The sequence below is a fragment of the Mirounga leonina genome, unplaced genomic scaffold (genome assembly GCF_011800145.1).
Source record: "Mirounga leonina isolate KUSES-001 unplaced genomic scaffold, KU_Mleo_1.0 Mir_223094, whole genome shotgun sequence".
In the NCBI taxonomy this organism is placed as follows: domain Eukaryota; kingdom Metazoa; phylum Chordata; class Mammalia; order Carnivora; family Phocidae; genus Mirounga; species Mirounga leonina.
In genome coordinates this window covers 1-15,931 of record NW_023270592.1, presented here as the reverse complement: position 1 = coordinate 15,931, position 15,931 = coordinate 1, and the positions used below count along the sequence as shown (strand labels likewise).

Genomic DNA, 15,931 nt, shown 5'->3' with positions numbered 1-15,931 from the left:
TATTCAGTGGAAGGATTTTCCTTCATGGCTGTCCTTCAAGGTCACCTCTGAGTGAAGCTGTGGGACTATAGGTATCCCCCTTCTGATGGCAGCACCCTCCATTAACCAGGCTTGAGTCTTTTCTTCCTCAGTCAGCTGATCATACAGAACTTCCCACAAGGCTGCAACTATGGATTGAGGCGGGGAAGAGGAATGGAGCTGGGGCTATGGGCTCCTGGAAATGTCTTTTCCTTCTGCTTGAGCCTGGTCTCTTATGTCACTTCCGTCTTAAGAGATTGAAGCTGCTCATGCCCAATTTTATAGTTTGGTGGGTCAGAGAAAACCCAGTTTATCGTGGGAAACTCAGGCCTGATGACTCATGTTTATGCATTCAGTCTTAATAGCAAGCCAGGGCTGTTTCTCAAAAGGATAATAGTCATCTATACAAGAAGGCATATGATTTGCTCTAAAACCTAGATGTCTCTACTGTGATTTTCTTCGTGGTGCTTGCCAGATCACAGATAATCCCACTATTTGTCATAGACAAATAGTGCTGTTACCTGCTGGATCATAATGTCCAAGTGGAAGGGCAGCTTGCACTACAGTCTAGATTTCTTTTATTCCAGGCTCCCACAAAAACTGGCAGCCTTACCCGGGACTTGGAAAATGGGTTGAAGTAGCATACACAAATGTGGTATATGCTGCTTCCAGTCCCCTTTGACCAACATCTCCCCATTTCCCCACCCCTCAGCCTCTGCAACCACCAATCTCTCTTTCTACGAGTTTGGGTTTTTTAGATTCCATATATAAGTGAGATCATACGATATTTGTCTTCCTCTGTCTTACGTATTTTACTTAGTATAATGCCCTCGGTGTTCATCTATGTTGTCACAAATGGCAGGATTTCCTTCCTTTTTTTATGGTGGAAGAATATTCCCTTGTATATAAACATTACATTTTCCATATCCATTTATCCATTAATGGGCACTTAGGTTATTTCCATGCCTTGGCTATTTTGAATAATGTTTCAATGACCCTGGGGGTGTAAATATTGAGGTAATGACTTAATTTCCTTTGGATATATACTCAGAAATGGGATTGCTAGTACATAAAGTATTCTATTTTTAATTTTTTGCAAAAAATTTCCTTTTCTTAATCCAAATTCCACTGACCAGCCTTACCTGTCATTGATAACTCCCACCTTAATGAGTCACCTCTATGGTGATTGCCAAATGCTGATGCTCTCTTTTCCTCATTTTTTTTTTTTTACATTTGTTACCTTTATGTACCCCGTCTCCCAATCATGCTGGCTCTGTGCTCCTGCTCCTATTTGTCACACTCCCCTGCTACATTCTTGGCTACTAGGCCTGTTGGCCTTTGCCTCTGCATGGCTTCCAACCTTTCTCATCATGAAGAAATTCACTCATGTCATTGGCCACCATGTTGATTCCTCCACTCTGGCAAGGGAAGGGAATGGAAGGAATAGGTAGATGGAAAAGAAAGTGACTACAGGGGTGCCTGGGTGACTCAGTCGTTAATCGTCTGCCTTCGGCTCAGGTCATGATCCCAGAGTCCTGGGATCGAGCCCCGCTCTGGCTCCCCGCTCCGTGGGGACCCTGCTTCTCCCTCTCCCACTCCCCCTGCTTGTGTTCCCTCTCTCACTGCGTCTCTCTCTGTCAAATAAATAAATAGAATCTTAAAAATAAATAAATAAATAAATAAATAAATAAAATAAAAAAAAAGAAAGTGACTACATATGGTTTTAGTAAGCAGAACTGTGGGACGACTGTATCTTAGACTGAAGGTACTGCCCAGGTAGATATATTTTGAGAACATTTAATAGGTAAGTATGGTACATCAGGTATATGTAATGAGAGATGAGTTTACCACTGCCTCATATTTTTACATAATATATTTTTATTTATAATTTATAATTTACAAAAATAATTTATAATAAATTATTAATAGATATGTATAAATGAATATTTATAAATGTATATAAATTTATGTAAAATTTATGTGAATAAATATTTATAAATAATTTATAAATAATAATATAATTATATTTATAAATAAATATTAATAACTAAAATATAAAATTATAAAATAAATCAATAGTTTATTTATAATATAATTTTTATATAACATATTTTTGTTTACTTGTTTACTAGTTGTCTCTCCCTTTAGAATGTAAGTTCCATGAGAACAAAGACTTTGACTTGTCCACTCCTGTTATCTTTGGTGCAAGAAACAGTGCCTGGCAAACATTAGCTACCCAGTCATTCTTTGTTAAATGCATGAAGCTCAGACAAGGAGTTTGCACCCATATTTTGGAGGTCAGAATAAGAAGACTGAATTTAATTCTGTTGGACAAAGGAAGGCTATCAAAGTCTTTATAGCAGGAGAGTAAAACAACCTGAGTTTTAGTAAGATACCTCTAGGAATCATGGGAATGGTAGATTAAAAAGACAAAAATTTGGAGGCTTATAGTAATTTTAGGAAACTTTTATTGTCTATATTTTGTGGGACACTTGTTTGAAGGTATAAGGATTTTATTTTTATTTCATGTTTTAAAAGATTTCCAAATGTATAAGAAAGAGAATTTCTGTAAAATTTATAAAACACATGTTCTAGAAAAAAACCTGCCACATGTACAATTTGTCATCGATAATAGTTGTCATCCTTGAAAAGTATCAAAAACATTTTCCCTGAAATTATGTCATCACCACTTAAAAATTGGTTTTCTCTTATTTCTTATAAACTGCTTTAAAACATTGTTTTAAAATTTTTATCATAATTGATCATATGATTCATCCATTTCTATAGTGTAGTCCAATATCATACTTAATTTTAACATAATTATAATTTAGTGGTGGTTTTCACATATGATTTTCAAAAATGGTTACAAATTTTAGGTAGACAAATTTTTAAATATTGATGATCTTTTTAGTTTATTTATTAGATTTTAGTTAATTACTATATCTTAGTCTTAAAAATTTCGATTCAGGATGCCTGGCTGGCTCAGTCAGAAGAGCTTGCAACTCTTGATCTCGGGATCATGAGTTTGAGCCCCATGTTTGGTGTAGGGATTACTTAAATAAATAAAAAACTTAAAAAAAATAAAATTAAAATTAAAAAATTTTCAATACAACAAGCATTTATTGAGAGGATTTTATGGGTCAGGACTCTGCAGTGTTTGAGATCTTACCCTACTTACAAGCTAACAAGTTTGCTTGTTTCATGGCCATTTGCAGAAGACACAAGACTCCTGGGTCAGAGACAAAGGACTTTATCACCATTGCAAAAACAGTATCCAGACCCTCATATTTATTTGTGTTGATTTGCCATGCCCCCTCAGGGCCATGAGGGTGACAGTAAAGACCCATCCTAGATACCTATATACACAGTGTGTTGCATTAAAGGAAGTGATCCCTGAGCTCACCACTTTCCTAGTAAAGATTATCAGCCTGCTTCTTGGCAGAAGAAAGGCATTACCTCATCCTTTAAGGCTGCTCACTGCAAACACAATTCTGAGGAATGGCCTGTGGAAAGAGTGGTCAGGATTTTGCATTCTTGGCATATGCACAAAGAATGTGCAGGGACACTCAGGATCCAAGGAGATTGCCTCTTCTAACAGTACTCTGGTAGTGAGAAAAAATATATATAGGCTCCTAAAATGAAATTAGAGCAAATCTAAAATATAATTTTCTGTGGAAAAACACCAGAAATGTTAGTTGAAACTGAGATATACAATATTACTGCTGTTTCCTCCCCATCTGGATAATGCTACTGATGAGATCTGTCATCACTATGATATTAAAGAGTGTGTAGAAGCTTAGTTGAAAATTGAGTGGGGTTAATTGAAAAATCATCATATTAAGTGTTAAAAATTTTATAAATTTAAACTTAGTCTTTCTTGGTTGAATATTACTATACTTCAAAAGTTTTTTCCAAACCAGATGAAAAAATATACTTCAGAACACAGTAGTTGATAGTAACAAGTACCACCACAGCACCAAAACCAGGTAACATTTCTTGAGGGCTTACTAAGTGACATGCATCATTCAAAGTACTTCTAGATATTAACACAATAATCCTGACAATAACTCTATGAAATAGGCACTATTATTTTTCATAAGAGGAAACTAAGGCACAGAAAGATTAAGTAATTTACATAATGTCACATAGCTAGGATATCAGCATGCTTTCAGCTCTGACTGACAGACGCTCTCACCAATTGGTGCATTTATTATATGACACTGCAGGAAGGCCAGAGGTATGACAGGTTTTAGAGCTAGCTGAGTCAATGGCTAAACAAAGTTGGTAGTCAAAATTATTTCTGATTTTTTTTAAAAACTCATCATCTATGTACTGGCGTTGCCCTTTGGCTGGCCCCACTTGTGGTCACCAGATGGCTGTGGCACTTCTTGGCACTTTTACTCTCCATTTTTTTTTCTCCAGACTTAGTATTTCAGATGATTTGAAGATTGGCTTTTTCTGCACAGATCATGCTACTCAAACAGATTACAGTGAAATTCTGCCACTAAAAGAGTTGAGTTCATCTACAGAAAAGCTAATACGGGTAAATTGGATTTGTTTTCAAACTTCTGAGATTATTTTGGGTATTGTTTGCCTTCATGTCTCTTTCCTTCGCAGAGTTGAAATGACTAAAAATTTTAATCTTAGCGTCTTTTATAAGCTGAATTGGACGACGGTCGTGTTTTTAAAAATAATTTGTATCAACTACTGTTTATATTTATATCATGCTTATATATGTTAACCAGTTTAGTGAAGTATGTTTTTACTCTCTTTGGAATTTTCTATTTATGCTACTTTTTAGAAATTATGAAATACTTTTGGATTGTAGAAAAATGTGGAGAGTAATATAATGAATCACTGTGTTACCCACCATACAGCTTTGTCAAATCTTGACTTTCCATCATATTTCCTTTGGATCTTCTTTGATTGTAAAGAAACAGAACATTTCATACACCTCGGATATCAAGAGTTATTAAAATCCCTAATCAATAAAACTGTCACACTGGATAGCATACTACTATAAATACTCTCGTGTACTTTGTTTCTGTTTTTTCACTTAACAGTATAACTTGAAAATCATCCCATATTGGTAGTGTCCTCGTCATTTTCACAAGTGTATCTATCCATCATAAAATGTACATCATTTATTTAGCTATTCCCCTAATAATGGACATTTTGGATGTTTCAAATCTTCTACCGTGATGAAGAATTCTGTACATATTCAGAGGCCAGCCAATCTGTGGCATAAACTTCAAAGTGGAATTTCTGAGTCATAAGATGTATGCATTAGTCATTTTGAAGGATATTGCCAAATTGCTCTGCACGGAGATTGTACCAGTTTACACCCCCACTAGTAACTTTTGGAGGTGTCTCTTTTCTTACATACTTGCCAGTTTGTTGCCTTTTCTAGTAATACCTTCAGAAAAGTTTTATAACTTTATTTCTTTGCAACTGGGCATGTCCAAATGACCAAGTTCTGGTAGTAGAATTAGATTAAAATATTATGTGGCAGCTTTGGGAACCTTCTTTAAGAAACAGCTCACCGTGCACTTACTGTTTGCTACTTCACTTCCTCCTCCTCTTCTCCCTTCCTCCCTTCCTCCTTTCCTCACTCCCTCCTTCCCTCCCTTCCTTTCCTTATTTCTGTGCCTAGAACACGGATGCTACCATTTGTGCCCTGATTTTGAGGCAGTATACAGTATAGTGATAAGATAGAAGGATCTTAGGTCATTTGCACCCCTGATTGCCACTCAATTTCTAGTGAAAGAGAAATAAACTTATTTCTCTTTTGTGCTTTTGTTATTTGGATTTTTAAAATCCAGCTGAACCAAATTCTTATGCTTATATCAGATTAAGGGTGTTTCCTCTATTTTTAATTGATGAAAGGCATCTAAAAAATATAATGAATGATGGGATTTGAATGCTTTTCATGGATCTATTGAGTCATATGGTTTTTTTCTTTATGTGATGATGTGAAAATTGACTTTTGAACAGTAAGCCTGGAATGAACCCAACGGGACTATAATATTTCCTTCTGTTTTCTGCATCATTTGTATAATTCTACTAATGATTGTTTTCCATTCATATTCATAAGAGACTGTCCTATAATTTTCTTTTCTTCTTCTACTATTGTTGTTCAATCTCAGTACCAAGGTCATAGTATTTCATAGAATAAGTTGGAAGATGTTCCTTAGTCTCTTCTCTGGAATAGTTGGCATGAGGTTGGAATTATCTATCTCTTCAGTATTTGTTAGAACTTGCTTGCAAAACTGTATGTGCTTATTTTTATTGCTATTTTTATCTTGTTATGGATATATTAAGGTTCTCTTAAATCCTCTTGGGTCAGTTTTGACATTATGTTTTTCTATAAAAGTATTTATTTTGTCAAGTTTTCAAATTATTGGCATATTGTTGACTGTCTTATTTTTAAATCTTTATTGTGTCTGTAGTTTCCTATTTTTTTAAATTTTAATATTAAAAAATAAAAAGCTAATATTGTGTGCATACCTCTTCTTTTTTTTCTAGGTGAATGTTGGCAGTTTTATCTATTTCATTATTTTTTTTCAGAGACCCAACTTTTACATTTGTTAATCCTCTCTATCATATCTTTATTTCTAGTTCATAAATTTCTTATCTTTATTTTTTAATTTATTCTACTATTTTGTGTTCACTTTGTTTTCTTTTTCTGATTCCTTGAGTTGGCTCTCAGTATCAGTTAGGATGTCATAAAGCTCTATTTTTAGAAAATGCAACTATATTGGCTTAATCAAATAAGAAGTCACTTAGAATTAGACATCTGTAGTTGAGGCAGTAGCTCTCTGTTGTCATCTATATACCAGACTTGTTTTATCTTTTTCAATCTCTGTTATTAGTGCATGGCTTTTGCTTTCATATTTCTGACCTCACAGTAGCAAGATGGCTGCTACACTTCCAGCCTCCATCTGCATTTCATACAGGACGGAGACTATGAGAGAAGTAGGGAGGGCTGGTGGTGGTGACCATGATAGGAAAGCAGGAACTTTCTATAGAAAACCCCAGCTTATTTATCATTGGCCTTAACTTGACCACCTTAACTGGGAGGAGTTCTAGAGTAGTGAGCATTTTAGTTGGACATATTTCTGTCTGGACAAAGTCCTAGTCCTCTCAGTAAGGAAGAACCAGTGTAATGGATAGTGGTTGTCAGCTACAATGCCTATAGATCATTATTTTTGTGACCCCCTCTTTTCTTTTATAAGCATTTACAGGCTTATATTTCCCACAAATTACTTCTTTACCTTCACCCCACAAATTTTGAAATGTAGCATTTTTATTAGTATTTGTAATACTAATTATTTTTATTAGTTAATGCTTTTAATATTTATTAGTATTAGATTGAAATGCTCTAACATTTTCCAAGTATGCTTTTTAGTTATTGTTATGTTGTTGGTTTTTAAATTCAGTCCTCTGTTATCAGTGAAAATTCTTTGTGAGACAAATTATTTGGTGTTTGCAACTTGTACCAAGGCTTCGTGTGAGGTCAGTCTTTGTCATTGTGCCCTGGATATAAGAAATTAAAAATAATTTTCATTTGTTACTAGTTGAGAGTGTATATGCATATATATATGTATATGTGTATGTGTGTATATATATGTATGTGAATATATATATTTTGCCATTCTGTTCAATGCTAATATCCTTATATCAACATTCTTTGGTATAGTGTTTGCCTGGTAAATCTTTCTCGTTCTTACACTGACCTCATTTCTGTGTTGCATTTTAGGTATAACTTTTACAGATTATAGATAGTAGGTTTAGAAAACATCCAATCTTATAATCTTTTTCAACAACTAGTTTATTCTCTTAATATTAGTTGTGATTACTAATATGTTTTTATTTTTCTGCCAACTTATTCTGTAATTTCTCTTTAGCTTCTTCTTCTTTTATACTTCTTTTTTCCTACCTCCCTACTTTTCATTGGATTGATAAACTTTCTTTAGTACCTATTCTCTCCTCTACTGGGAAATAAGTTAATCATGATATCTTTATTCTTTTAATGGTTGCCTCCAGTTTGAACATGTGCACTTGGTTTTACAGTGTCTGCATGTAGCCAGAATTTCTAATTTCTGTCAAATAATGCAAGAAACCTACTACCTTTATCTATAATCACCCCCTATCTTACATATTATTATTCTCAAGTATGTCAGTTCTACCTCTTTTTCTAATATTTTTGTAGTTACCTATTCATATCATTATTTTATACAGTTAATATTTGTTTTGATTTGCTCACATTCACTAATTTCTTTCTCACCATTACTTCCTATATCTCTTACTTATTTTCGAGTTTAATTTTCATTCTTCCTAAAGATCCCTTGATTCTTCTTTCAGCAAAGAGCATGGTCTACTTAGTGGTAGTATTGTACAACCTCACATAACATGTAATACCCTTGCAATTGTATAGATCCATTTACCACCCTCCCCTGTCCTTTATGCCAGGGTTATCATATGTGTTACATCTACATACATTATACACTCAGCTTTGCTTTAAACATTCTTATATATCTTACACAAATGATGTTTGCTTTAAACATTCTTATATATCTTACACAAATAAGAGGAAAAACCAATCCATTATATTTATTTGGATATGTACTATTTCCAATGCTCTTCATTCTTTCCTGAAAATCTAAGTTTCCAGCCTGTAATATTTCTTTTTACCCTGAAGAAATTTCTTTAGCAATTCTCAGTCAAGGCAATAAATTCTCATAGTTTTCTTTATTTAAAATGTTGCATTGATTATAGAATTCTAGATTGATAAGTATTTTTTTTTTTCTTTTCACTGTAGCATAGCTCTTCTGACTTCCTTGGTTTCTAATAAGAAAACTTTAATCATCCCAAAAGTTATTCCTCTGTATGTACTTGTTTTCTTTTCTGTCTGCTTTCAAGATTTTCTTTTGGAGGTGCCTGGCTGCCTCAGTCAGTAGAGCATGCCACTCTTGATCTTGAGGTCATGAGTTCAAGCCCCACGTTGGGTATAGAGCTTACTTAAGAAAAAAAAAAAAAAGATTTTCTTTTTATCTTTGGTTTTCAGCAGTTGAATTATTATGTACCTAGGTGTGGTTCATATGTATTTATCCTGCATGAGGTTTGTTCAGCATCTTGAATCTTTGTTTTTCACCACATTTGGGAGCTTTTTGGCCATTATATCTTCAAATATTTTTTTTCTACCCTACTCTTTGTATCCTCTCCTTCTGCAACTCCAGTTACTTGCATGTTATACCTCTGATTATGGACTTATATGTCCCCAATTTCTGTTCACTTATTAAATTTTTAAAAATTATTTTTGGGGCGCCTGGGTGGCTCAGTCGTTGGGCATCTGCCTTAAGCTCAGGTCGTGATCCCCGGGTCCTGGGATCAAGCCCCTCATTGGGCTCCCTGCTCTGTGGGGGGCCTGCTTCTCCCTTTCCCACTCCCCCTGCTTGTGTTCCCTCTCTTGCTGTCTCTCTCTCTGTCAAATAGATAAATAAAATTTTTAATAAATAAATAAATAAATAAAATAAACATTTTCTTTCTTTTGTTCTACTGATTTATCTTCAAGTTCACATGCTTTTCTCCCATCATCCTTATTCTTCTATTAAACTCTTCCAGTGAATTTTTAATTTCAGACATTTTAGTTTTCAACTCGTGAATTTCTGTTTGTTTTCTTTATTGCCTATTTTTTCCCCATTTGTTATAAGCATATATATTCCTTACTTCCTCCTGCATAGTTATAATAGCTGCTTTAAAAATCATTGCCTAATAATTCCAACATTTGGGTAATACTGGTCTTGGTCTCAATGATGTTTTTTCTTGGGACTGAATCACATTTTCCTGTTTTTTTTTTTTTTCTTTTTTAATCAGGTATTTTGAATTATATCTTGGGTATTGTGAGTGTTATGTTCTGGCTTCTGATATTTATGTACATATTCTCCTGAAGACTGTTGATATCTTTGTTTTAGCACATAATAAACTTGTTTGGATTCAAACTGCAAATGTCTCTTCGTTGACAGCCCAAATCTCCTTGGGCTGCTTACAGTCTGTTCTATGTATGTGTGTTTTGGGGATCACCCAGAGGTTTGTTCTGAGTTTATATACAGATTTTGCACTCCTTCTCTTTGGTTTTTTTCTTTTTAGGAAGCCCACACAATCACATCCAGCATCTGTGGTTGCTCTGTCCCTTTATTATTCAGACCATAAAGGCCAATGATTTCTATTTGAGTTTTGGCTGCCTTGTGAGGTCACCGAACACAGCCACCGCAGCAGGCATCTCTCCTTGCATCAGTTCCTTCCTCCAATTTTTGAATCCCCTCCTGGATTCTCCTGCTTCTGTTTATTCTCCAGAATAATGATTGTGTTTTGTTCCTATTTTATCTAGAGTTTATAGTGATCTGTGGGAGTCTTAGATCCAGTGGAGTTTGTTTGACCATACAGGATTTCTGTGCCTTCCTTCCTCAGAACATGCAGTCCATACAGGACTGGGTCTTCTTAAGGCAAAGTCATCTCTGCCTGTTCCTGGAATTTAAGGAATTCCTTAAGACTTCACTTGCTTTCAAATATTTTTTAAAAATGACTTGTCAACATAGTACCCTTTGTGAGTTGACAACATGATATAAAGAAATAGGGCTATGAGTCAGTCATAACTGTTTAAATCTGGGCCTTCCATTACTGGTCATGCAATGTTGCATTAGATAGTCATTAACCACTTGAAGTCTTATTATCCTCATCTGCAAAATAAAATCTTATCTATAGTTTCAGGATACTAAAATGAAATTCTTTCCAGGATGCTAGTACACCAGGTATAAAATTCCAAAGTGAATTTGAGTTAGATCCCATTTGCAGGATTTGCAAAAGGAATGTTGCATATCAGATCAATGACTCTTAGCTTTTGAAATAGATCAAGGATAATAAAAAAAGAGTCAGGAGGTGCAGAGGAAAAATTACTGATTGAGAAAGCGCTATTACCATGCTCTTTATAGGGGAAGAGGTACCAGAAACGATCTTCCTTAACTCAAAGCTAGTAAAGCAGGCTTGTATGGAACCTGAAGTACGTTTGCTGCTTTTGGAAAACACAGAGGACTGGTGCTGATCCATGCTTAAGGAAACTAGGAAGATGGAGTTGCTAAGTTGGGATCATTCTATACTTCCAAAGTTGTTGGGGTGAGGAATGTGTGATTGTTTCCTATGGACCATATGTGGCCTATGAAAGAGAAAGAGAGAGAGAAAGTGCATCATCATGGAGTCATTCTGGGCCCTATCCAGTAGAATGATCTAAAACAACAGAGGACCCCCAACAGTCGGAAGAAGAAAAAAAAGCTCTATATTCATAGGGGCTGAGGAAGGAGTAGCAATGATCTCCCAGTCTTACTTTGAATGTGTTTAACTCATGGTAATAATATTCTAAATGCCACTTTGAGGCTGTGTTTTGAGTGACAGTAGGATTTTCTATTCCCAAGAATGAGCAGAAAGGCCCTGGAATTGATTAGAGTTTCCATTCAGGGCAGAGGAAGATTGCCTAGTGAATACATTTTAAATAGATGATGGGAGACAAAAACACATTATATGTTTTGATGATCAGAAATGATTCTTAGTCAACATGCTGGTTTGCTTGGCTAGTAAATTCACAACAAATGTTGATTTTTGCCTATCTTTTCTGATTTAACATCCGCATCTTGAACTATACCTTTTGGAGGTATGATAAAGGGTTGTTGTTAACCCAGGTATTTTATCCTGGATGGGAAGAAATGACCAAGAACCTTCTCTCCCTTACTCCATTAGCATATATTAATTTAGCAGATTAACTGGAGTTCTCCAATGTATACCATATTCCAGAGGTATTCTTAAAAAGCAGGACAGGCCCCTAACTACATTCCAGGTCATATGCCCATGTTGGGGAGGAAAAATTTTTTCTTTACCTTTCAACATTCTTCTAGTTGATCTAAGAATCAAATTGACAGGAGACAGATTAGCAGGAGAAAAACAATTCAGTAACATGTACACCTCCTGAATACAAGTGAGAGACCCAGGAAAACTGAGTAACTCTCTGAAATGGCCTTAAATACCACCTTCAACTAAAGACAAAAGATGATGTTGGGGGAGGAGGGGAGCAGTTAAGCGAGGTTATGAGGAAAAGCACAATAAACAAGGATATGATGGTTATGCAGGTTTAAATCTGCATAAGAGTTTCTAGAGATTTTAACTCATCCCCTTCTTGCTGGTATAGCTAGGGAAGGCACCCTTACAAGTGGAGCTTTCCCTTCTAAATGTAAATGTCTCTTATAAAAGGGTAACTTCTACTCAGTTTTGGAGCTTCTCCTGCGTTTGCAGTTTCTTAAAAATAATCAGCCTAAAATAATCAGTATGCCAAAGAGACGTATCAAAATTTGCTTTTCTACACCCAGAACCAGGCAATGTACTAGAATCTTTACACAGAGTGCCCTTACTCTCTTCAATAATGTATGTTTTTCCATTTTTCAGATTATTAGATCTCTTCAAGTGGATTTTGGGTTCCTCAAACAATTTCTTCAGTTGAAATTTGAGGACAGTCTTAAAGAAGAGTCTTTCAATCTCTTCACTGCTCTACATGACAGGATCCTAACAATCGAAAAACATTATCAAGAGGTACAAGTTCTCTCATTTCCTTTGTTTTATATGTGGATTGATCTTGTGCTTAGATAGGTATGTACTACAGTTTTGAATTTAGCAACTAGTGTGGGGGGCAATTTAATTTGCATATGTTGTGTCTCATGTAATAGCTAATCCATATAATAGCTTTCCTTTGTATCAGGAACTTTGTAAGTACTCTGTATGCAAATTAATCTAATCCTCACACTAACTTCATGAAGTAGGTGCAATTATTATCTCTCTTTTACAGATGAGGAAATTGAAGCCCAGGAAGTTTAATTAACTTGCTCAAGGCCACCAGTTAAACAGCAGAGTTTATTTTCCTGGCCAGACAGTTTGATGCTTGAGATCTGGCTCTTACGCACAATTTTATAAGATATTATTTGTACTTATTATTTCTGTAAGGGCCAAAGGCTTGAAAACTCAGCTGCTTCAAGGAATTTCCTAAATTCTTTGGTCAGGTTAGCATATTTATCTGTCATTAAGAATAGGGACTGCTTTTCCTCAGTTATAATACACACACACACACACACACACACACACACACCCCTCATCTTCTATTGACTCCACCATTCTGAGAACCACTATAAGCCTTTTAAATGTGTTTCCTCCATAAGTCCCTCAACAATGCTTAAATGAAACCCGATTATTCCTGATCTACAGATAAGGAAACTGAGATGCCAAGGTTAAGTAACCTGCTTCAGGTCAGACAGATTGAAAGTGGCACAATAATACTGAAATCCAGTTCTGTCTGACTAAAGCCTAATTGTTGTTTGCACTCCATTGTTATCCAAAACAATGGTCAACTGATTTGATTAATCAGAAAATGACTCTGTTTTATGGATTAGTGGCTCTAGATTTCTTTTTATGAGCATATCCCATTCAAAAGGTACAAGGACCAGGAGAGGATATGAATTACAAATAGGTTTTACTATTTTTAAGAGCAGTTCTAGGAAGACAGTAAAAAGACTTAAATATGTAAAGTGAAATAAAATGTTCAAATTATCTATATTTATTTTATCCATTTGAGCTCTCTATTGCTTATAGTTAAGTAAAAATTGAATGCAGTGTGGAGTACCTGGGTGGCTCAGTCAGTTGGGTGGCTGACTTGATTTCGGCTCAGGTCACGATCTCAGGGTCATGAGATCGAGTCCTGTGTTGGGCTCTGGGCTCAGCCTGCAGTCTTCTTGAGACGCTCTGTCTCCCTCTCCTCTGCCCCTCCCCCTGCTCACATGCATGTAATCTTTCATGTGCGTGCTCTCTCTCCCTCAAAAATAAATAAATAAATCTTTTTAAAAAATTGAATGCAGTGTAATAGCTATAGTGTTGGAGAAATGATTACAAATTGGAGTTTTCACAAGATTTGTGATGATCTGAATGATGGTTTTATACTGAGTCCTTTAGTAGGGTGAGAGAGTCATATTTGGAAATTCAGTATGGTGTTCATTGTACTTATTTTTGGTTTGCAGAATGAGGACATCATAAGAAAATGCTACAATCAGCAGTTGGCTGATGCCATAGCTGTTATCAAAGGAATGTATAAGGTGGGTTTTTAGTGCTGTCATGGGCAAGGCCAGCTTCCCATCCTGCGAATGCACAGAGTGGGGCTCACTGGGGGTTCCCAGTCTGTGTTTTTGGCTTTGAAGATCTGTCTGCTCAGTTTTCAGGTCACTGAAAAGGGATCAGGCCTAAGACTGTTCACACTCATGTTAAATCGACCAAAATAACATTTTATTGTGACAGATATAGATTTGCAGAGACTGGAAAATTCCAGTCTGGTGTCCAGGTAAGTGACGAAGTCTGTTTGGTGAGCATGCAGTTGGATAGAAGGTCAGATAGTCTCAGAGAGTTCATTGCGATTGCTGTAAATCCCAATGAACTGTCTCTGACCCTTGGTGGAGTAACTCTTCTACTGATGAGGACATGTCTATCTGCCATATATGGTGCTTCACTCTCCTACACAATGGGAGCATTCATAGTTTTCAATGATTACCTTTTTAGGCTTACTAAGGACCTTGTGCTTCTTTTAGATTTTATAACTGTATTCTTGTCTTTCATTTCAATAAACCTCTGGGAAGAAATATTTTTTATTATAGCAAATTGTGCATTGATTGCATACTTCTTTTCATAGCATTTATCACGTTTGTATTTAATTATGTAATTGCCTGTTACATGTTCTGTTCCATGCCAGACTGTAAGCTTTATGAGGGCAGGGATGTTGTCTGTCTTATTCATTGCTCTGCCTGCCTCTTAGTGCTGTGCCTGATGCATGATTAGCAATCAGCTAATAATTGCTAAGTGAAAGGATAGTTACCTGTATTTGTGGCAGATACTGGTGACTCAACAGTGATTCTCCTTCCTCCTTTTTCTTATTAGCAGAAGTGCTTCTTACTATGAAGCCACAATGCTAGATCCTTTCTTTCCCTGCTTCCTTTTCAGATATGGTGTGAACATAGGCAAGGTCAGGTGCCTGACCAATGTGACCTGAAGCTAAGCTGGCTGTGAGGTTTGGGGAGGAGGTTATTCTTTGTCACTTAAAGAGCTTTGTGGGGGGCACCTGCATGGCTCAGTAGGTTAAATGGCTGCCTTCGGCTCAGGTCGTGATCTCAGGGTACTGGGATTGAGTCCCACATTGGGCTCCTTGCTCAGCAGGGGGTCTGCTTCTCCCTCTGCTGCTCTCCCTGCTTGTGCTCTCTCTCTCATGCTCTCTCTCAAATAAATGAATAAAATCTTAAAAAAAAAATAAAGAGCTTTGTGGGAATAAATATCCTTCTTTTTTCTTTGTTTGACATTGTTGTCTCCTGATGCTTGGACTTGCTGCAGCCGACCTACAACCAAGGACTGAGATGTTTTGGATGTGCTAAAGGTAGCAGGGTGGAAAGATAGTAAGCACTGGGGGCCTTGATGAACATCACTGAACAACTAAATAATTCTGGACTTGCCCTGCCTCTGGCCCTTTCATTTCATGAGATAATACCCCTCCTAGTGTTCAAGCTGCTGGTTCAGTAGTTTCCAGCTGAAAATATTCCAGGACCTACTGCTCTGACAACAGTCTCTGTGACTCTGTGCCAGTTGTGATTCCAAAAGTGCTGTGACCCTATCTTTCTCACCTGCTGTGTTACCTTGCTCCTCTCCCACACAGAGGTGGAGCCTAATTCTCCCTCCTTGAATCTGGGCTGGTCTCGGTGCCTTGCTCCTAGGTATAGAAGGTGACGCAGCACCAATTCAGAGGTTAGGTCAAAAGAAGCCTTGCAACTTCATTCTCTTCCTCTTGGAA

General features: G+C 36.3%; 1 protein-coding gene across 1 annotated transcript; it reads left to right on the top strand.

The window, feature by feature from the left end:
- Positions 1 to 4,440: 4,440 nt before the first annotated feature.
- Positions 4,441 to 15,657, top strand: LOC118026203 (uncharacterized protein C10orf67, mitochondrial-like; the record flags this gene model as incomplete). Its single annotated transcript, XM_035028958.1, has 4 exons — positions 4,441 to 4,561; positions 12,508 to 12,651; positions 14,124 to 14,198; positions 15,478 to 15,657. Coding segments are annotated over 4 exons (403 nt in total), but the record flags the coding sequence as incomplete, so codon positions are not given.
- Positions 15,658 to 15,931: the final 274 nt, after the last annotated feature.